The 23,565-nt window shown below is 44.9% G+C and overlaps 1 protein-coding gene across 1 annotated transcript; it reads right to left on the bottom strand.

The window, feature by feature from the left end:
- Nucleotides 1–3,285: 3,285 nt before the first annotated feature.
- Nucleotides 3,286–23,366, bottom strand: LOC138983059 (antiviral innate immune response receptor RIG-I-like). Its single transcript, XM_070356462.1, has 12 exons — nucleotides 23,182–23,366; nucleotides 20,058–20,274; nucleotides 19,184–19,346; nucleotides 18,450–18,545; nucleotides 17,379–17,548; nucleotides 9,879–10,020; nucleotides 9,464–9,549; nucleotides 8,419–8,578; nucleotides 7,853–8,020; nucleotides 6,582–6,723; nucleotides 5,242–5,489; nucleotides 3,286–4,116 (listed from the first exon to the last, which is right to left on the bottom strand). Exons 1-12 carry the CDS (start codon nucleotides 23,364–23,366, stop codon nucleotides 3,866–3,868), a joined length of 2,028 nt encoding a protein of 675 aa, XP_070212563.1. The 3' UTR covers nucleotides 3,286–3,865.
- Nucleotides 23,367–23,565: the final 199 nt, after the last annotated feature.

The raw sequence follows: 23,565 nt of genomic DNA, 5'->3' as shown, positions 1-23,565 counted from the left end.
TAAAGGACTCAATGTATCTGAAGCAAAATACCACTGGTTCATAGATCAGGAATGCAAATTTTCTCTACCACTGAAGGTCTCTGAATCCCTGAAAGTGGGGTATATAACGAATGCTAAATACTATGACATGACATCCTTCTCTCTCTTGGCACCATTACACAACCGTCCCTATCAGGCATGGTCAAAGGTGGCTGACCTCTCAAGCAACCCCCCCACCCAAACACAATGGCCTTGCTCCAGAATTTTCAAAAAAACGGATTTTCCGTCTGCAGCCTCCTGAGAAAAACGGAAATTCCGTCCTAGACGGAAGAGTTGCACCCATGCTGGACCGATCTGTATGACATCTTTCATGAGAGTTCCTGGGTATGATATCCCCAGACGTTTTTTTTTCAATTTTTTGATAAATATCTTTGATGACGTCATATCCGGAATTTTGTAAAAGTTGAGGCGGCACTGTCACACCCTCATTTTTCAATCAAATTGATTTGTTTGTTTGTTCGTTCATGGGCTGAAACTACCACGGCTTTTACGTGTATGACCGTTTTTACCCCGCCATTTAGGCAGCCATACGCCGCTTTCGGAGGAAGCATGCTGGGTATGTTCGTGTTTCTATAACCCACCGAACTCTGACATGGATTACAGGATCTTTTTCGTGCGCACTTGGTCTTGTGCTTGCGTGTACACACGGAGGTGTTCTGACACCGAGGAGAGTCTGCACACAAAGTTGACTCTGAGAAATAAATCTCTCGCCGAACTTGGGGACGAACTCACGCTGACAGCGGCCAAATGGATACACATCCAGCGCGCTACCGACTGAGCTACATCCCCACCCAAAATTTAATTAATGACTTTGGTCATTAAAAATCTAAAAAATTGTAATTAAAATTACTTTTTTATAAAACAATCCACAATTACGTTTATCGTATTTGTCATCATTTTCTGATTCCAAAAACATATAAATATGTTATATTCGGAATAAAAACAAGCTCTGAAAATTAAAAATAGAAAAATTATGATTAACATTAAATTTCCGAAATCGATTTAAAAACACTTTCATCTTATTCCTTGTCCGTTCTTGATTCCAAAAACATATAGATATGATGTGTTTGGATTAAAAACACGTTCAGAGAGTTAAAACGAATAGAGATATAGAAAAGCGTGCTATCCTCCTCAGCGCAACCGCTACCGCGCTTTTCTGGATTGTTAATTTCACTGCCTTTGCCACGAGCGATGGACAGACGATGCTACGAGTGTACGGTCTTGCGGAAAAAATGCAATGCGTTCAATTTCATTCTGTGAGTTCGACTGAGCTTGACTAAATGTTGTATTTTCGCCTTACGCGACTTGTTTTTTTTTCACTTTCTTGTTTTCAATTACCATGGACAACAACAACAAAACATTTCATTTCCCAAAAAACGTAATCCGCAGAAGAAAAAAAACGAAGACAAAAAAACTGTTTTGAAGGCATCAATTTGTTGTTCTCTGAATAGTGTTTTTTAAAGGCACAGTCCTTCCCTCACTATCTCAGATCTGCCCAGGATTTTACATGGGATAAGACCCCCCCCCCCCCCCCCCCCCCCCTGGACAAAAAACAAAAATTCAACATCCTGGTGCTCTCAAAGCACAATGAAAATATCTTGATGAGTTGATTCCGTAAAAGCCACAGCAAGAGATTCATGCAGCGTGTTGAATGTTGGTATGTCTCCAAGTGGAGGAATAGCGTTTTCACATGTAAAAGCCTGGAGAGATCTGAGATGCCTTTAACTTGAGAAAAAAAATCCTATTTGCAAAGAAAGTTGACTTTCGGTCTCGGTCCAACCGGAGCAATGGCCTTATTCCGCATAGAAAACAAGCCAAATCTAATTAAGGTGCCGCACAAGTAGGACTGTTCCTGTAACACTGCTGTAAACCAAAAAGTTGCTGTTGAATAATGCCATGAGTCTGTCAATTTTTGTGTGTGTGGCATGTACGTTGTAGCGATAACTGTTAAAGACAACAAAAACAAAAAACTGCTCGGGCAGAGCATGTGTCAGGCAGAGCATGTGTCAGGCAGAGCATGTGTCAGGCAGAGCATGTGAAAATAGGCCCCGGCATGACGACTTCGCTCTGGGGGGGTGGTTTTGTGAATGATCTGTTGGGTTAAAATTAAATGAATCCAAATTGAAGAAGCTCGGGGTTTTAAGTTGTGGACTGGGTGGCCGAGTGGTAACGCACTTGCGCTCGGAAGCGAGAGGTTGCGAGTTCGACCCTGGGTCAGGCCGCAATTTTCTCCCCCCTTTCCTAACCTAGGTGGTGGGTTCAAGTGCTAGTCTTTCGGATGAGACGAAAAACCGAGGTCCCTTCGTGTACACTACATTGGGGTGTTCACGTTAAAGATCCCACGATTGACAAAAGGGTCTTTCCTGGCAAAATTGTATAGGCATAGATAAAAATGTCCACCAAATACCCGTTTGACTTGGAATAAAGGCCGTGAAAGGTGAATGCTCGCCTAATAGGCTACTGAGCTTTACTGGCCGATGTGAATGCGTTATATATTGTGTGTAAAAAATGTCCGTTTGTCTGTCTGTCTGTAAAAAATTCCATTTCAAACGGCAGAAATTAATATGTAAGCGCCTAGGGCTATATCTAGATTAGGCGCATAAAAATGAGCACAATAATAATAATAATAATCAGTGAGTGGCCTAGCAATGAGAGACATGTGATGATACGCTCAAAAAGATCTGAGAATGTCATGAAAGCTGCTAATTTTTAGCTTACATAGTGTCAAAATGTGCCAAACATCCCTCTCACCTTCCCCCTTCCAACCCAACCCACCCCGCGACCTACGCCCGCGCAGTTTTTACATTTAGTCAAGTTTTGACTAAATGTTTTAACGTAGAGGGGGGAATCGAGACAAGGGTCGTGGTGTATGTGCGTGTGTGTGTGTGTGTGTGTGTGTGTGTGTGTGTGTGTGTGTAGAGCGATTCAGACTAAACTACTGGACCGATCTTTATGAAATTTGACATGAGAGTTCCTGGGTATGATATCCCCAGACATATTTTTCATTTTTTTGATAAATGTCTTTGATGACGTCATATCCGGCTTTTCGTGAAAGTTGAGGCGGCACTGTCACGCTCTCATTTTTCAACCAAATTGGTTGAAATTTTGGTCAAGTAATCTTCGACGAAGCCCGGACTTCGGTATTGCATTTCAGCTTGGTGGCTTAAAAATTAATTAATGACTTTGGTCATTAAAAATCAGAACATTGTAAAAAAAACACAATATTTTTATTATTCCCCATCATTTGCTGATTACACAAACATATAAATATGTTATATTTGGATTAAAAACAAGCTCTGAAAATTAAAAATATAAAAATTATTATCAAAATTAAATTTTCGAAATCAATTTAAAAACACTTTCATCTTATTCCTTGTCGGTTCCTGATTCCAAAAACATATACTATAGATATGATATGTTTGGATTAAAAACACGCTCAGAAAGTTAAAACGAAGAGAGGTACAGAAAAGCGTGCTATCCTTCTCAGCGCAACTACTACCCCGCTCTTCTTGTCAATTTCACTGCCTTTGCCATGAGCGGTGGACTGACGATGCTACGAGTATATGGTCTTGCTGAAAAATTGCATTGCGTTCAGTTTCATTCTGTGAGTTCGACAGCTACTTGACTAAATATTGTATTTTCGCCTTACGCGACTTGTTTGATTTTGTTGTCTTTAACAGTTATCGCTACAACGTACATGCCACACACACAAAAATTGACAGACTCATGGCATTATTCAACAGTGATTCTCTAAAAAAAAATGCATGAAAAATATTACTCTGGCGGCACACATTGCAGCATAAACATAATTAAGCTATCCATTCCTTCAGGACTTGAACACGTATCCAATTTCAACAGCTTTTTTCCGGTACTGATCGAGCTCGTTGTCTGTCATTTCCTTCACCACCAGTTTGGTTTTCCCCCATTTCTTGGCAACGTTCTTTTCTCCTGACGCGTTGGTGTAGCGAAAGCCCTCCAGTTTGACACAAGGGAACTTCAGCTTACGGTACACTAGTATGGGGCCCCGGTACTCTTCGCATCCATTGCAATAGAGCCTTCCAACGTTCTGGATTCTGCCTGTTGATAACATTTGTTTCATGATTTAAGTGAGGCACAGGGCTAATGACAAGTTATAAGAAAAAAGGAGAATTAAGCGCTCTAAATATAGACATAGAAGTGAAATATATTACCAGACCTGGGAACCCCTGTTTTGCACTTGGAGTATTCTCAATCAATCAATCAATTAATATGAAGTTTATATAGCGCGTATTCCGTGGGTACAGTTCTAAGCGCTTCTCAAACAACCTTGGTGTATTTTCAGAAAAATGAGCGTAATCCACACACCATTTGAACATCCATGAATCAAACATGGTTCACAAGTTTCCGTCACACCGTTAATTAAGTTTGCCAATACAATTAAAACAAATACTTCTTTCAATGTTAAATGACAAAAACTGTGATCATGTGTCAAAATACTGGATCGGCTTCGGGATGCGATTGTGAAGAAAAGTAGACTAGGAATTTTTCTCGTCGTATTTTTTTCATCTGACCGTACTGATCGTATTCTAGACAATCAAGGGTACAAAATACGGCGAAATCGTATGAGCTCCCAGGTCTGTATTACCCACACAAACGCACAGACACACACACAGACACACGTACCCTCACCCCCCACCCCACCCCCCCGACACACACACAGATTAGATATGATGCAGTAACTTTTTCCTTCTTCAAACTAACATAGGTCATTTTTTACCAACCAACCTCCGGTGTCAGAATAATGTGACTGGGTGAGACATGAAGCCTGTGCTGCGACTTCTGTCTTGTGTGTGGCGCACTTTATATGTCAAAGCAGCACCGCCCTGATATGGCCCTTCGTGGTCGGCTGGGCGTTAAGCAAACAAACAAACAAACAAACAAACAAACCAACAAACCATCCACCAAACAAGGCATACAGCTACAGTGGAACCCCCCTTTTCAGACCTCCCAAAATCCGAGAAAATCAGGTCTTAAAAGGGAGTAAGTCTTAAAATGGGGGTACATTTACAGAGGTTATGGACAAACAATCTGAGAAAACAGGGTCTTAAAAGGAAGGAAATCTAAAATTGGGGGTCTTAAAAGGAAGGAAATCTAAAATTGGGGGTCTTAAAAGGAAGGAAATCTAAAATTGGGGGTCTTAAAAGGGGGGTCCACTGTACAAACCTAGCAGCTGTGGAGGATGCATTCGCTCCGTGTGCCTGCGACAGTAGTCAAGGTCTATGACCACGTAGTGGTTGTTGTCGATTCGCCTTACATCTGAGGACCTGAAGGCAAACTCGTTACACAGCACACAGTGGAATTCAACCTCCCCTTGCTCAAGATGTCTGTTCTGGCGGAGGGTCAGCTCTGCATCACGCTCCTTTTTCTCCTTTTCCTGTATCTGGTACAGTTGCTCTAGGAACTGCACATGGCTGCATGAAACAAAGAAATCAACTTTGTTTGTATCACACACTACTCCTCCATTTTTGTTACTGATCAAAATTGTTTTCATCATCATCATCATCATCATCATCATCATCATCATCATCATCATCATCATCATCATCATCATCATCATCATCATCATCATCACCACCACCATCATCATCATGTATCATCATCCTTCAGATATACCTCGATTGCTTTCTGGATGTCTACCCTTATTGGCGGTATTTTAACGATCATTACTATCACTGCATTGAATCACACACAAGAGTATTGTATGAAGAGGTGCGGAAGAAGGGGCAATCATAAATTCACACACTGGTACAGCCTACCAGAACCGGAGGCAGTTATCTCAGCGCTCACTGTTGACAGTTTCAAGAGTCGCCAAGGCTCCAATTGCAAGCACCTCCAAACCGTATGTGATAGTAATTTGTAACTGAGCACCCCTCCAAACCAACAGCAGTGACTACAGCAACCCTCCCTTTAAAAAAACACATTTTTGAGTTTTTACGCCCTCACGGCTTTTGATGAGATACACAAGTGTATGCTTGTTTAGGTGGTATCAGCCATCTGCACTTATGGCAGAATGACCAAGGTCTTTTACATGCCACTGGGGTAACACGGGGGTGGAATATATGGCTTCTGTCTCTGGGTCTTCACATAAAGTTGACCCGTGTCCGGCCCGGCCCGAAGCCAGTCAAACAGGTTTGAGATTTTATAGCTAAATTAACAGGCCTATATATATAAACTGCTATGCCTATGGGTATGTCTAGGTTCCCAAGAGCATACCAGGAGACAGCAGCAGTCGGATCCAATCACAAATAGTTTTCTACACTTGACAGGTGCCCAGCCGGCGACTGACGTACAAGAAACGTCGAGTTACTATAAATAGCACACGCTCAAGCCGTCAAGGCCGGCAGACAACTCTGTCAGCGCAGAGCTGCTGCGAAGGGAGACTACTGCATTGACCTGTCACACTTGTAAAAGGAGGGTTCCACTGTACAAGCATAGATGGACAGGCTCCATGACCTACATGCTGCTGCAGTTCATGTTCAAGTTGAAGGAAATTAGTTTCTTACTTTTGTTTACCGAGGGCCTGGACTTGTCTGACAGCTTCGTGCATCATCATCTCTCCAATGTCCAGGTCCTTCGCCTTCTGCTGAACTCCCTTGTTCTCACCAGCCACAATAAAGAACTCGCTGTTTTCTGCACGTGCTCGACCTGCATTTTAATAACGTTGTTATCATCATCATTGTAATCGTTATCGCCGTAATCATAGTCGTTATTATTATCAACATCATCATCATCGTCGTCAAAGTCATGATAGTCACCACGAACACAAACCATTACGTCAAGATTATTCGCAGCAGTGCTAACAAGACCATCCTCGTTGGCATCATCATCATTCTCATCTTCGTCATCATCATTATCTTCTTCGTCATAGTCATCTTAGTCATCATCGTCGTCATCATCATCATCATCAACACCATCATCATCATCATCGTTTTCGTTACCACCACCGCCATCTTCCACACTAGCGAACGTGTCAAGACAACTTTTAGATCTGCCATCACAGCTAGGCCCCATTGTGAGCAGACAGCTCTTGCCTATCATCAGGGATCGCGTTTACGCACGATTTTTGCGTATTTGACGCATTTTAAAAGTCGCTGACGCGTTTTTTTCGCCGCGCCGCGTAAGCCATACGCAAAAATATTGTAACTTTTTCTTGTCTTCACGCAGCGCTTTTGGTCTGACTTAATAATCACCCGATCCTGAAACTGACTATAGGGCTCGAGAAGTGACGACACACATGAAATCTGCGCGTCAAAACTAAAGTCCGTTTCTTTTTGCATCGAAGTATCGCAAACGAACGTAACGAGGGTATTACCAGATAATGTCTTGTCGGATAATGAAACAGACATTAGCTGCTCTCCCATCTCGCGCTTCCAAAAGGCGGAAAGTGTGTCTAGTCGTATTAGAGCGGGAAACAAACTCGCAAGGCCCGAAGGTTGGAGACAGCAGGGGTGTTATTCGACAGGCGTGCGCGGAGGGTCGACAGGAAAACTCGCCGTATTTCTAAGGTAAGGAGTGTCTTTAAGTCTTTCGTGCGTGTTTTGTTTGTGTCTGTACGTGTTTTCGTAGTACGCAAAAATATTGGTCCGTGACGCGTTTTTTTCGTTTCGTTGCGTATGACTTACGCGTTTTTTAAAAAGCTAGCGCGATCCCTGTATCATTCACATTCTTTCGCCTTCTATTGACACTACACACATCTACAGCCTTTTAGTAAGTGTTTTTTTTTTAGACTTATACAACAATAGATGACAAGGATTTTCGCTTTCATCATCCTCACCTCTGGCCTGCATGTAAGCAATTTCGTTGGTGACATGGTTGACAAGGGTGACCAGGTTACAGGATGGAAAGTGCAGACCTTCCTCGGCGATAGAGGTCGCCACCAGCACGTTGTAACGACCTTCACGGAAATTGTCAAGGACATCTTTCTGCTGGGTATCAGTCATTCCTGGCAACAAACATGCCATGACATTCAGTTTTTGTCTGGTTTGTCTGCTGTCAATAGCTTGGGTTTCTTCAGCTAACGTTTTATGCAGTGACTGAGCAGCACAGGAATGCACTGACCAAGAGCACAAATGCATCCTAGTCAACGGTCTAACAAAAAAAAGCATAACTTTTGATCAGTTGCTCCCTAACATTGAGGTATCAGGATCAGCAAGACATAATTCATGTATGCACTTGCATGAAAAACAAAACAAACAAATAAAGACATGCACGCACAAGCACACAAACAAGCCACAAACCACACACACACACAAAAAAAACAAAACATAAACAGACATCCCCCATAAAACAAAGAGAAACACACAGACGCACACAGACACACTAAAAAAACAACCCACTCACCTCCCTTATCAGCAGAGGCACAGGCACCAACCATTTTCTCAGGCTTGACGTTGAGTCTGTGAAGCCAAGGCCTTCGTCTTAGCCATCTAAGCATGATGTCAGCCTGCTCTCTGGTTTGCACAAGCAACACAGCCCGGGAGTCCGCTGTCTCCTCAAATGTCTGTAAGCAGTCATGGAGGCAGACAAAATCCACGATTAGCCAGAATGCAAGGAAATCCAAGACTACCTCGAATAATTTTCATTGTAGCTACCTGTGATGCATGCATTGACTTAGGCAGGTTTTATACTCATAAGTGACATATTTGTTGTGAATTGTTGGCAAACCCATTATAACTTTCTACTCATTTAATCAAATAATATTTTGCAAGTACCAACCATTGGTAATGGGCAAGTCTTCTGTCATCTTATTTATCCACGCTTGACAACAAAAAAGACAGCAGTAAAAAGGAAATACGCTTGAATGCCCTCAAATTCCACCTAAAGACAAGAGGCGAAGCCTTCAAGGCTCACGTAAGAAATAGACAAACAGTAACACAAACTCAATCACTCCGTCACACATACACACCCACACACACAGTAAGCTTAGGTGACACTGTGCAAGAAAGAGAGACACTAGATCTAGATCTGTCTGTCTGCATGTAGCCTACTTACAGGGACACGACTGCCAAATAGTCTCGGCCCGCTCAAAATAACAATGACCGAGACCACACACACCACGCGAGAGAGAAAGACTACAGGGAGGCATGCCGTCATGATGCATTAATTGACGTCAAACACTTTTGACCGTGACGTAATCTTATGCGAGCTTTATCCATAGTCTTGGATAACCACTCACACATAGACTCGGAAATGTTAAAGTTTCTACCACAGACATACACACGCACACACACACACACGCACAAACGCACAGACAGACAAAGTTACGATCGCATAGGCTACACTTCGTGAGCCAAAAAGGAGGTTGATGGCTAAGGTATACTCTGTCCCCACCTCACCCCGGATTCTCCGCCAGTGTTTTGTATAGTAAAAGTACACTTTTACATACCTTTATGAGTTTGTCCTCAATGACGTTAAGTTTGGGGTTGGTGTCGGCTTGTTCTTTGCTCACAACTGTCAAGTTCGACTTGTTCGCTGCAAATGTAGCAAAAATATGCTGAAAACTGCAAGAATATGCCAGCATACCCACAGAAACAGAAAAACAGACATAGCCAGCCAGCCAGACGGGCAGACAGACTGACACACACACAAAAAACACACACACACAAATACACACTTCTCTGGACATTTCTAAAGGTTAACTTTAACCTTTTTGCACAAACAGATCTGTAACCGATCACCTAAAACTATTGAGAACAGAGAAAATTAACAAACAGACCATGATACTGTTCATACAGAAACACAGAGGAACCCCCATTTAAGTAAGACCCCGCAATTTAAGACTTCCCGTACTGCATACTCACTTTGGAAAAGGTCCTTAAGGAAGCGGTCAGTTTGGGTGTTACGTTGTCCGGTGGGGTCATAGTCGCTCATCTGCTGGTCAAGAAAGTTCAGTGCGTCTTCTGTGTCACATTCGTCGTTGATTAACAGAGAATCGTTGTAAATCTGCAATGTCAAATCCAAAATGAGATCACACTATAACTCATGCATTAAAAACAAAAAGTTAAAAAAGATAGAAATAGACGATGACCGGAAATAGCTCTGTAGGCGTTTGCATTATTGGCTGTTACAGACTATTGCTTGCAACTGATCAATGGAGGCATAAAACACAAAACAGTGAGCTCCCATCTCTTTTCGAAATAAAAAGGCATGATTGTGAGGGGATGTACAACATGCACATCGATCGGAGCTCATTATATTCATTGTGATGCCACGCGTGATCGTTTAACTGCCTTCACTGATGGGTAGCAATTAAAAATTTTAGTAATAAATTTTCATTTGATTAATATACTTACCCAACTCACATATAGCAATTAACCCTAGTTCAGTGCTTAGCAACGCTGTATACGTCCCCTTGGTAACAAGGGAAGCAACTCTAAAAAAGAGTGACCTATCCCATAATGCCAGACTAACTTCCTGTCTGACTTCCGTTTGCCGCCATTTGCATCATTCCGAAACTCAGCCCAACTCACTACTTTTTTAGACCCAACCACACCCACAGCGGGGAGGAGGGAGGGAATAAACGATGTGAGTTGGGTAAGTATATTAATCAAATGAAAATTTATTACTAAAATTTTTAATTAAATTACATATCTTACCCAACTCACATATAGCAGATTGCTACTATAGGAGGAGGGTACTTACCACATTAATGATGAAGAACTTGCCCTGCTGCTACCAACGAAGGCAAAGCAGAAGAGCCATCCTGGCGCAGTCCAGCCACATCCCGGAGATAAAAATTTATGAAAATATCCTCCGAGCGCCAGTAAGCTGCTTCGAGGACCTCTGAAAGGCGACCCGAACGCAGCACAGCCAAAGAAGAGGCCCAGGCTCTAGCTTCATGGGCTCTCGCCGCTGTCAAGGGCAACACTGCCCTGGTATCCCCCGACTGCTTTTGCCACCAGGCGTAAGCATGACGTATCGTCGTGGAGACCCACTTCGCCAAGGTTACTTTTGCTATGTCTTTACCTCGGACTGTGTTGAGGGAAATAAACAGTAACTTTTGCGTTTCCGAGCGAATAGACAAAGTCCTAGCCAAGTAGCTGCTGAGTGCCCTAACCGGACAGTTACATATATCAGGATCTCCAGGAGCAAGAACATTACTCAAGGGGGGAATGCGAATAACCGGCGACGATTGCCCCGGCTTTTGGTTCTTAGCTAAAAACCCAGGAATGAATTTAAGTGAATAAGATCCATCTCTCTCTAAAGAAATATCCTTAGCAAGGCCCGACAGAGCATGAACCTCACTGCCGCGCCTTGCCGAAGCAAGCAAAACCAACAGCAAAGTCTTTTTAGTCACATTAGCTAAACTAGCCGACTGAAAAGGCTCAAAAACATCAGAGGCTAGAAACCTCAAAACTAAAAACAGATCCCAAGCCGGGAGCTGCGCTTTACAATGAGCTGACTCAAGGGAGGCACCCTTGATGACGCTCGCTATAACACCATCTAAACTGATCTTGTGCCCGATCTGTCTCAGTGTTGACGATATAGCCGATCGTCTCACACGCAAAGAGGACGGAGAAGCCCCCTGCCCAGCCAACCAGGACAAATGGTTCGCCACTTGCATAGATCTAGGAGCTAAATGATTAACTCCCTTCTCCGTACACCACTTCAGCCATGCCGCCCAATGTGAGGAGTAAACAGAATTTGTCGACTCCCTGTGCGCTTGCTGCACTAACTTCAAGGTTGAGTCGGAAGCCCCTGCCCGACGCAAAGAGACTCGCACAATATCCAGCCGTGAAGCTGCAGAGCTTGGGGGTCTAGATGCTGAATGCCTGACCGTGGCTGTACTAGTTCGCCTCTTCTTACTGCTAGCGGAATGGGAGGCCGAACTGCCAGACGTACCAGATCTGGGTACCAGTGTTGACTTGGCCAAAGAGGGGCCACCAGGACAAGCGCTGGCCTTTCCAAGTCTACTTTTCGCATTACCTTGCCCAGCAGGCAGAAAGGGGGAAAGGCGTACGCCATCAGATTCGACCAATCCAGGCTTAAGGCGTCTACCGCCCATGCCTGAGGATCCGGAAACGGAGAGACAAACAACGGGAGTCTCGACGAGAACCTCGTTGCAAACAGATCTATCGGAGGTTTGATCACGTGCGCCCACAGGCGCTCCAGAGACTGGTGGGCCAGAGTCCATTCGGACTGCAACACCTTGTCTCCCCTGCTTAAGGAGTCTGCCAGAACATTCAGCGAGCCCCTCAGGTACCTCGCTGACAAGTGGATGCGATGTGTGTCGCACCAAACCAGCAACTGACACGCCCTGACGGACAACCTCTGCGAGTGAGTCCCGCCCTGCCGGTTTAAGTACGCAGCCACCGTCATATTGTCCGTATGAACCTTGACATGACTGTCCGTCAGCAAAGGAAGAAAAGCCTGAAGCCCCAGGGCAACAGCCTCCAATTCCAGCACATTTATGTGACTCGCAACCTGTTCGTCGTCCCAGAGACCTGAAGCTGTCCGATCTGCCAGATGAGCGCCCCAGCCCACCTGAGAAGCGTCCGTTACCAGATCGTGTGCCGGAACCGGAGGAACTATGGGGACACCCTGCGACACCCAGGGAAGAAGCCATACCTCCGTGGAAAGAATGAACCACTCCCCCAACTCTATTTGGACATTCCAGTCCTGAGTTGTCTGATTCCATCGAGACCCCAAATCTGCCTGAAGAGGCCTCTTGTGCACTCTGCCCAGAGGCACCAGCGGAGCCATAGATTCCATCTGACCCAACAGGGAATGCAATTCCCGAGCCGAGGCCTGATTCTTTCCGTAAAGTTCCCGAATCAACGCCCGAAGCTTGTCTATTCGCTTCTGAGAAGGGCGTACCAACCAAGCCACCGTATCGAACTCCATGCCTAGATACGTAAAGTTCTGGGACGGTTCCAGCTCTGATTTCCCCAGATTGACTGTGAACCCGAGACGACAAGCCAGACTGAGCACCCTCTGTGTATGAGCTCTGCACCCGCTCTGATCCTGATGTACGATCAACCAGTTGTCTAGATAAGCTCTCAGCTGAACGCCCTCTTGTCTCACAAGGGCGCAAAGCTGACGCACGACCATCGTAAAGATCCAGGGGGAGAGTGAAAGGCCGAAAGGCAGTGCCCGAAACTGAAACACCTTCTCCCCCCAGCAAAACCGCAGCCATTTCCTGTCTACTGGCCTCATGAGAACATGAAAATAGGCGTCTGTCAAATCGATTGACGTGACCCAGTCCCCCGGCCTCAACGCCTCCCTTACTGTGGCAGGCGTCTCCATCGAGAACCTTACAACCCGAAGAAACTTGTTTAACGTTGAAAGGTCCAGAACAGGCCTCCAAGCCCCCGACGCCTTGGGGACAACAAACAACCTGCCGTAAAACCCTGGAGATTCCTGATCGACCACCTCCTCTATAGCCTCCTTGCACAAGAGTGAGGTCACTTCCCCCTGAACGGCCTGCCAAGCCTTCGGATCCCGCGGGCCCCGAAAAGGAGGAGGTACCCTGGACAAAGGAGCCTTCTCCTCTGCCCAGAGCAGCCGGAACCCCGAACTGATTATCCCCAAAATCCACTGGCTGGACACCAAGCATGTCCAGGCAGCGAAGGCCCTGGAGGGGCCGCCCGCCACCACAACGGTGGGGGCTACGGGGACAATCGGCTCGGGAGGACATCATTGGGGGTGAGGCTTACGCCCCGACCCCCTAGAACCGCCAAACGAACCCCTCTTCTGGTAAGGCGCTCCGCGCCCCCTACCCCGAGAGGAAGAACTTTGACTCTGCGCCTTGCCTCCCCCAAAAGAGGAAGACTGAGGCTTGCCCTGAGTCTGAGACTGTTTCTGTGGCTTTTGAAAACCCTGATGGGCAATCCTTGCGATAGCCAAGTCTCTAGCGTCTTGTGTCTCCTTCTGGAGAGCCTCAAGAGACTCACTGCCCAAAAGAGCACCCTCCTCAAACGGAGAAGACTTCAGACTATCAATAGTCCCTTTGCCTCTGATCTTCGACCCTGCGAGAAACGCAGATCTGCGAGAATGCACCGCATGCGTGTACAGCTTGGCAGATAAACCCATCTGTTCTTGAGAAACTCTCGCCAGAGTCGCCAAAAGAACCGTCACATCTTCAGATGACGCGTCAAACCTAAACTCAAACGGGTCGAGAGACGACGCGATCGACCGCGATAAAGATCTCTGAAGGGACTCTGAAACAGAGGCCAACTCCAAAAGAGATCTACCCGTCTCCTCCAAAGCAACCAAGGCGGCCTCAGTATAGGGGACAGCTCTGTCCCTACTGTAGCCGTCCTCTCTTAGGGAAGCCAGATCCGGCGTGATCGGAAGAGAAGCCCCCGGAAGAGAAAAAGTCTCCACCAAATTGACCTGCGGTGGACTCAACTTGAAGTTGCGAAACCCCGCAGACCTAAACAAAAGTTGACCAGGCTGAGCCAACCATGGCTTAGCTGAATCAGGAGCATCCCCATGTTGTACCAACAACGGTACTGAAGGAGCCTGAGACATAGACTGAGAAGACTTCTTCAAAACCTTGGCCATATGAAAAGCCACTGACGGCGATTCAAGGAACCGAAAGTCACGCTTCTTCTCCCTCACACCACGGAAGTCTTCAAACGCGGAAGGCGGTGGTACCTCATGAGACTTAGGCTGAACCACCCCTTCCTTGAAGTACCTCGAGGCCGTTTCTGCCGCCAGAGCCACTGCATTAGCCAGCTTAAAGGGCAGTTTGACCTCCATGCTCTCCGCCACTGCGGACGCACCATCATCGGGACAGTCCTCCTGCACCTCCGTGCAATCGGGAAACCGGTCCCCCCCCTGACTGTCATAGTCAAGTAAGGAGCCGGCACGACTGTCCCCTTCCTGCCCCCCGGGCGGAAGCGAAAGCTGTACATTCTGACCATAGACTTGGGACATGGCTGACTGTACTAACACTTCCGTTCGCTCACCAAGGTTCGTACCCCGCACTGACCGACCGCCATGGCGGAATTGGCCAGCACAGGTATCGGAACTTTCACCCATATAGCCAACGGCAGGGGTTACTTCCTCTTGGCAACGCGCTGCACTTTCACCGGAGAACCCAGTTACTAATGCAGCAGACATACCTTCAGAACGACGTGCCACACCAGACGACGGAACGCTCTCCGGAACCCAGGCATGGGAATTGAAAATTGTAAAAAAGGCGGAAAATTTATAACTGAAGACGCGAAGCGTCAAGTCGACGGCGCGAAGCGCCTAGCCTTACTAGGGGGGTCCGGGGGCATGCCCCCCCGAAAAAATTTTTTCTCCAAAGAACCCAGATGGTGCAATCTGGTGTCATCTGAGCTCCAAGTTTGCCATTAAATTCTGTTTTTAGAATCAGAGTTTTTAGTACAAAAATGTACCAAATTTTGCTTACATGTATTATATATGGTTTAAATTTGTAAAAAAATTTATCTGTTGAGACAAACAGGAAAATGTAACTTGTAACACAATCTGTGCAATCTGGTTTACTTTCAAACATAATAGTTCAATAACTGAGGCGGGCGGTAGCAGTGCGTGAACAAAGTACGGAAAGTTTTCGCGGGCTTTTGCGCAAAGGCCAAAGTAACCGGTGCTTTTTTTGTGTGCCTCCCCCCTTTATTTTTTCGGCGGACACTTTTGCATTTTCGGCGGAACAAATAAAAAATTCGGCGGAAATCCGCCATTCGGCGGACAATTCCCATGCCTGGGAACCGTAAGACCACCATCCATATCCTGCATCGCATGCACGTCAGCTCGAGTAACCGTAGCCGAAGGAGAAGGACGCACCTTAGCCAGAGAGGCCACCCCAGTCACGCCCCCCGGAAGGGCACGCAGCTCTGCTTTCGTCGACGCTAAAACTTCAGCCAAAGACGAAATCTGTGCACTAAGGGAGAGAAGCAAAGAGGCCACGTCTGCGGACGCAAGCCCAAGGTTTACCGCAACAGGAGCCGCTTTAACCGGCTTATCAACATGCACAATCTTATCTGCCGGAATACCAAGCAAAATGGAGGCAGAGGGCAAACAACCACATTTTCACCGTTTTATTTGATAAAGGTTCTAACACCGGAACAACAGCCTGTACCGGCTGTTTAGCTTTACGAGGCGTTTCTCTAGGAGGGGTAGACTCAGCAGCTACAGGCTTAGAAGACTGCCTCCTCTTGGCGTTATCCGCCATGGCCAAAAAAACAACTCACAAAATTTTTTCAAGAAAATTTTACAAGTCAACCAAGGCCACAAAACGCCCACAAAATCATGAAAAATCAAAACTATCTCACCTCACATAGTCGCGAAGACAAGGCAACAAGAAGAAACCAAGGAGAAAGACCCCAGTCCGGAGACCAAGTATCAAGGCTGAAGAAATCAGCCGGAGCATACAGCACTGCGACCAGCTAGCTGACCGCTGGGTTTTGGAATGATGCAAATGGCGGCAAACGGAAGTCAGACAGGAAGTTAGTCTGGCATTATGGGATAGGTCACTCTTTTTTAGAGTTGCTTCCCTTGTTACCAAGGGGACGTATACAGCGTTGCTAAGCACTGAACTAGGGTTAATTGCTATATGTGAGTTGGGTAAGATATGTAATTTAATGCTTGTTTACTCAGCGTAAAGCGGTGCACCTCCCCCACATCCCACATTACCAAACCCAACAAAGGTATTTCCCAACATCATCAGCTGGGTGCCAGAAACTGTACACGTGAGTGTGTGTGACTGTCAGTCTTTTTGTGCATCAATCAATCAATATGAAGCTTATATAGCGCGTATTCCGTGGGTACAGTTCTAAGCGCTTGTCGAAGAGTTGTCAACACAGGACTAACAAAGAAACTAACATCTACAGACGGACACGAACCCTATCACACACTAACAAACCCTAGTAAACAAACAACTGTTTAACAACAATGTACACATCAATAGCTAGGTCCAAACAAAATAATATTAAGCACAAAGAAAACACCTCTCACAGAGCACAGCACAAGAATGTCTTTTGGGGCATGTTTGTGTGCAACATAAATTTGTCAAAAAATAATTTAGGTATGTGAGCTTTAAAAATGACCCTGAAAAAGCAACACAGTACCATACAATGTCCACATGACAGCAAGTTTTAACTAAGCGTGTGCATGAGAAAGAAAACGTGATGCAAGATTTTGTAGGTGCGATGGTTCTGCCTTGCAATATTTTCATTGTTGAGTTGTGATCTTATTTTTTGTTGCGTTCACATCTTTTACAGTGTACAGCATATTTTGTGTGTGTGACGGAGCTTAAATACAGATTCATGTTTGTAACCACATGACAGATAAATAATGATGTTGTTTTGTGATAAGAACAAGAAGGTATTTACTTTGAGCATATCGCAGCAGGGTTTGAGCGCCCGACATGCCTGTCCATCAGGCAGCAGTGTGACAGTCCTCAGGAGCTCAGATATCCAGTTGGTGTACTGGCAGCTTCCCCTCTGGTGTGGCTTCTGTCTCATCCTTGCCTGCAGACCGCCTGTTACGTCACTGTCAACATCTAACAAACAAACAACCAAAAAATCTCATACAAATATATATATATATACACGTTTTCAATGTACCATGTATACCATCACTTGCCACATCTAAAAATGTAAAAACTATCTAAGTAACTAACTTACTTTAACGTTTATTAATCAGCAAAATATCACAGCAGCAAATAAAACGTTGGTTGAAAATTATCTGCAATGTCCATCTGTTATACAGGCAGTATCTTACATCTCGCATGCAGTCACCCCCTGTTTACTCAGTATAACATATGCTTTAGCGGATCTACTCTTTGCTCAGTTAAGCTACTTAATTAGCAAAGAGCAGCAGTTTTAAGGTCTGAAAAGATTCGCTGAGTTTTCTGAGAATAATTAGCTCTTTCTTTTCAAACAGCTTCAACTGTCAGGCAATACCACCTTCTTTGTTGTCTGTTTGGTATGGCTCTATAAGGCCCTCGATAATCTTCATTTCCCTCTGCCTTCATGGCTGCTACAACTCCCACGTACATTCATATTTAGTACTAGCTAGTGCATGGAAAAAAACGTGTATGCCCGTTTTTTCTCACCATTCTCCATTTTCAGAGTCTCCATGCTGGGTAATTTTGTGTTTCTGTAAGCCAAAGAAACTCTGATATGGATTACAGAATCTTCTCCGTGCGTACTTGGTCATGTGCTTGTGTGTACAAATGATGGGGGGCAGTTAACGGCACTAGCATGTGTGCACATGAGTGACCTGGGAGATGGGGAAAATCTCCAACTTCAACTTATTAACAGGCGCAACTGGGGTTTGAACCCCGAACCTTCCCAACCAAAGGCCGACGTCTTAACAACTACACTATTGCACCCGTACTTGGGTAATCAGCAACCTGCTGTCGCAACACCTACAACTGCTTGTTGCTGAGTCTTACTTACATTCAGAATGTTCAATACTTTCTTCGATCTTCGTCATAATTTCTCGGATCATGGTGTGAAATTTGTCGTTAGGCCGTGTGCCACATTCTGCCCGCTCTGTACAAGTGAAAAAACCATAATAAAATAATAATAATAACAACAACTTTCTTTTAAAGCACGTTTCACCACCAAACAGCAGTCTCATAATAATTATGGTGCTTTAGAAAATGAATTGGACATTAAAGTTTATTATTTTACGCATACAAACAAATGTGCAATTTTACAGCACTGAGCATCTAAATACACAGCACCCACATAAAAACACAATTTGTTTTAAAAATGACACCCGTGACAATGTGAAAAATCAATCCAGAAAAAAACAAAAAAACTCACTAAGAACAGTTGATTTGTACAGCATGTGTTCAAACAGAAGGGTGCTGTTGACGTCTTATGCAAAGATCTGGACAGATCTGTGATTGTCTGCACTGGAACCCCGGCCTTTCAAAACCTCCAATGAAAGACATCCTCCCCTTTCTCTCTCTCTTTAAGATCTTGATTTTACAGACCTATGTAACCTATGTACATGTACAGTTCATAACCTATGTACATTTACCTCCAATATGCACATTGAAGTGGAACATACATTGAGGTCTTCAAAAAGGAGTATAATATATACCAGTGTGTATATCATCGTTTGCATGAGAAGGCAATTGCATCTTTAACGAAGCATATTCTGTTAATATTGCTTTACTCACGATGAACAGGCTTGTTGGTTCTGGAATGAAGCTGTTCAAGGTTTTCCTGGACAGTGCTGATGTGCTCGGTGTCTAGATGAGCACAGAGTTTCATGACATGCTCTTCTGCCTCTGTTGGAGTACGTGCATTCCCCACACCCACCGAGGCTGTCAAGCCAACCACCTTTGTGACCAATCAATCAATCAATCAATCAATGGATTATTAAATCAATCAGGCAAACAATCCATGAAGCAATCAATCAGTGTGAAAAGATGGATCTGTTCATTCACTCATCCATTATGCAACCGATCAATCAATTAATCAATTAAACAAATCTGGGCCGGCCTGCACCGTGTAAATGAACGAACAAAATATTCCCAAATTACGACTTGCCCCACATTCATTTTTCAAGCCCATTAAAACCCTTACAGAATTGTTTTAAGAAATCCTCTATTGAAATTAATGTTTCTAGAGTCACCTAAAGCACAAGTGATAATGGTTATCTTCAAATCACTTTGAAGTTTTACAGTCGTTTTCGTGATGAACAGTATTGACCAGCTACGTCGCCATCATGAAAACGTGTAAAGGCAGAGTCCGCCAATTGTGAACAGTTCGACTCGCCATCTCAGATCTGGCCTGGCATATACAAGAGTTAAATAAGACCATCCTCCATTTGGACACATACCAAACATCAACAGAAACGTTTTATTGTTGGATTTCTAAAATTCTTACGGACATCGTGGCTTTATGTTAAAGTTAAAGAATGTTCTTATCGAATATAAATGGCTGGCCACAGATATGGTGAGCCAAACAGTTTTCACGAGAATGATTGTGCCTTCAACATTGCTCATTACGGCTACAAGTGGTGACATGGATCTTCTCTGCTCCATTTACCTGCACAGGTAGCCGCGGAACTCTCACATCTGCACTTCCATCTTTACCCTGAAACTTGAGGGCCATGTAATGATGCATGATGCGGTTGTACGTGTGCTTCAGCTGCGTGTGGTGGCACTCATCAAACACCACCAAGGAAAACTCATGGATGCCATCAATTTCCTTCTGCTCCAGGGCGTTCAACAAGATCTGGGCTGTCATCACAAATATATCAGCACTGCAAGACAAAACAATGAAAAATATGTGCAATATATTGCCGGTATTTTACCTCTCTCACTCTCTCTCTCTCTCTGTGTATCTGTCTGCCATCCCCCCCCCCCCCCCCCCTTTTCTGTGGCATACAGGGGGGTCCAAAAATTTTAGACAGTTTTGCGTGCCTGTCATTTCTGCTACAGGGCTCCCACCTATTCTTTTTCACCTGGAATGTCTCACACAAGCATGAAAGTTTAGTAAGGCACAGTTTTTTCTTCTTTGCAACATCATTTCTGGGCGTAGTTCAATAGTTCATCACATTCTCAATCCAAGCACCTCGTCCCCAGATCTTTCTCCTCCAGATTTCTTCCTCTGGGGGTACTTGAAGGAAAGGGTTTAGCACAACAATCCACAGACAATAGAAGCGCTAAAGGAGAACATTCTTCGTGAAATCAGGAGGATTCCACTCCAGACCTGTTTACCCCCAAAAGTGTTTTAGAGTAATGCTCAGCCCAAAAAATAGTAATCCTGGCACAAAAATAGTAATCATCCAGCATTCGTCGCCAATTACAACGCACATGACAACTGTGTCTGCGAAACGCAATCATGCACATATATCCATCATTCACAAACAAAACACATCAGTCAGTTTTTGTAGTCATCATAATTTCAAAGAAGATCACATCAAAAGCACATGCATCACTGATTCTTTTTCTTTTGCTCGTACAGCAGTCCCTCTCATGAACGGACACCCTTGGGCCATAGCAAAACTGTCCGTACATTGCAGGTGTCCGGTCACGGGAGGGGTGACCACACCACCCCCTCCACCATACACTCACACAGAGACACACAAACAACAGGATTGAGTCAATGCTAATCACTTCTTGTGGCTACTGAAAAATAACAACAAACTCCTAATACTTCTTTAAACGTTCTGTAAAAATGATTTGTATGAAAAGTGTTGAAAAGAAGAGATCAAATAAATCCTCAAGGCAGTGAACACACTCACCATGCACTGACATACGAAAGCAGCCACACAAACACAGCACAGAGGAGCGTGTGCAGATGCTTTGCAAGAATAAGCTTGAAAACCAGTTTGAATAAATAGCAGCAGATAGAGCTGCATGTCATAATCATGTAATTTATTTTCTTCTTGTCTGGCTTTATTGACTGCATGCCGATCATGTGGCATGGCAGTGACTTTTTTTTCACTCTTCAGTCGGAAATACACTGTACATAACACAGCTCCCACTCTCCCTCACTAATGCCTACCCCAAGCCGTGACAACTGATGCTTGGAAATTGTGTGGAAGAGTACACCTCTCTATTTCTCTCCAATGCTCTTCCTGCTGACATGTAGTGACACCAGACACCCCACAGAGTTTAGCCAGCTACCCCTCCACCCACCCCCCCCCCTCTCTCACTCCCTCCAGCCATGTACTGTTTGGGGCTGTGGCCAGAGAGGCCAGCTGCACTGTTCACTCAGAGCAAAACCAGTTGACTGTGTCCTAACTTTTGACAAAGCAAGACAACTGAAGGGTTCACAGATTAGGCAACCGATTCACTGGTCAAGGCTGAGGGGAAACAAGAGTATCTTGTCAATGAAAGAGGTTACATACAGACACACGATGCTGAGAACTGTGGCCGGTTTTTCACTCTCTTTCGCTCAGGACCTTCATCGACTGTGGTTTCTGTTGATTACGTCCAACAGACAAGAATAAAGAGCACAGTGCAGTTTCATGTTGGCATCTTCGCATACATGTACTCCACTCCTGACCAAAACTACCCCCCCTTCTGATGGGTACACGTGCACTCAAGTTATCAGTGACTGTCATCACGCCATTGCGGCTGTGATCTTTGTACCAAGAGCCGGACTGCTCTGTTATCGATTTTGTTGTGAAAATTTGACGATGGTCTGTCCGTACATTGGAGGTATGACCTGCTGTTGGGACCGAAAATGAGTGTCCGCGTCCACGTTTTGCAGGTGTCCGTTTAAGGGGGGGCAAATATAGAAGGAAAACACTCCGTGCCGAGCAAATGTGTCCGTACATGTCAGGTGTCCGCTCACGCCGGGGTCCGTACATTGCAGGGACTGCTGTAGTAGGCCTTTTTCAGTGTGTCAAGCGCTTCTCTACTGTACTTGCGCTTGCCGAATGAGTGAGGGCGAGACTTCACCACTAGAAGGCTCTCCAGCGTCTCATCAGACAGACATGATCTCTGGTCAGTCCTGTGCTTTTTCACCCCATTTTGCCATTGAAAAGAACAATGCCAAACATGAGAATTAATAAAATTAAAAAAAAAAAAAAAATTTTTTTTTTTTTACTTATTATTTATTTATGAAAATCGTAGTCTTGACACGGATAGCGGAATGGCGTATTTTTTGCAGAAAATCGTAATAAATTACGCCAAAATCGTAAGGGTAAACAGGTCTGCCACTCGAGACCTTGGACAGAGTTATCAACAACTTCAATGTCCGTGTCGCAGCCGTAATCCAGAGACGAGGTGCTTGGATTGAGAATGTGATGAACTATTGAACTACGCCCAGAAATGATGTTGCAAAGAAGAAAAAACTGTGCCTTACTAAACTTTCATGCTTGTGTGAGACATTCCAGGTGAAAAAGAATAGGTGGGAGCCCTGTAGCAGAAATGACAGGCATGCAAAACTGTCTACATTTTCTTGGACCACCCTGTATAATGATCACAGGCACATGATACTAAATTGAGTGAGGGGTCGGGTGGGGGTAGTAGGGGTAAACTCTACTATTGTCTATGCACATAACTGAAGCAGAATTATTAGGCAGGAGAGCGCACCCCATCCCCAGCCCTCAACCACCCTGTGTCAAGTGCCTGTGATATTGATAGCCAGACAGACAGACAGGCAGAGTTGGACATGACATACGCATGTGCTGATGCACATATAGACACAAACCCACCTGTTGAGCAGCTGATTTAACGAAGCTGTCGCCCCGTCGCCGCCGACAACAAGTGTGATGCGAAAGTTGCTGAGGTACTTGACAAAATACTGCCTGTACTGCTGCTCCGCGAGTGCTCGGTTGTTTACCAGGAACACCGCCCTGCGAACCCCTGGACGCTCTTGCTCAAGGTGGTTCCGAATCATGAATATACACAAAGACATAGAAACAGACAGAGACAAGCAATAACCAGCAGGCACACAGACAGACACAAATAATACATATGCACACACACACACACATGCACGCACGCACACACTCACACACACACATGCACGCACGCACACACTCACAAACACACACACACACACAGTTGATTTGTCATCACCACAGTATCATAAGGAA

Source organism: Littorina saxatilis, linkage group LG12, assembly GCF_037325665.1.
Source record: "Littorina saxatilis isolate snail1 linkage group LG12, US_GU_Lsax_2.0, whole genome shotgun sequence".
NCBI classification, from domain to species: domain Eukaryota; kingdom Metazoa; phylum Mollusca; class Gastropoda; order Littorinimorpha; family Littorinidae; genus Littorina; species Littorina saxatilis.
This window is presented reverse-complemented; position numbering and strand designations above follow the sequence as displayed.

Coding starts and splice junctions, on each gene's coding strand:
- LOC138983059 (XM_070356462.1), bottom strand. CDS start 23,366: ATGATTCGGAACCACCTTGAGCAAGAGCGTCCAGGGGTTCGCAGGGCG. Junction 10,021..17,378: donor CCTGCTGCGATATGCTCAAA/GTAAATACCTTC, acceptor TTGACATTGCAG/ATTTACAACGATTCTCTGTT. Junction 8,579..9,463: donor TTGAGGACAAACTCATAAAG/GTATGTAAAAGT, acceptor GACTGCTTACAG/ACATTTGAGGAGACAGCGGA.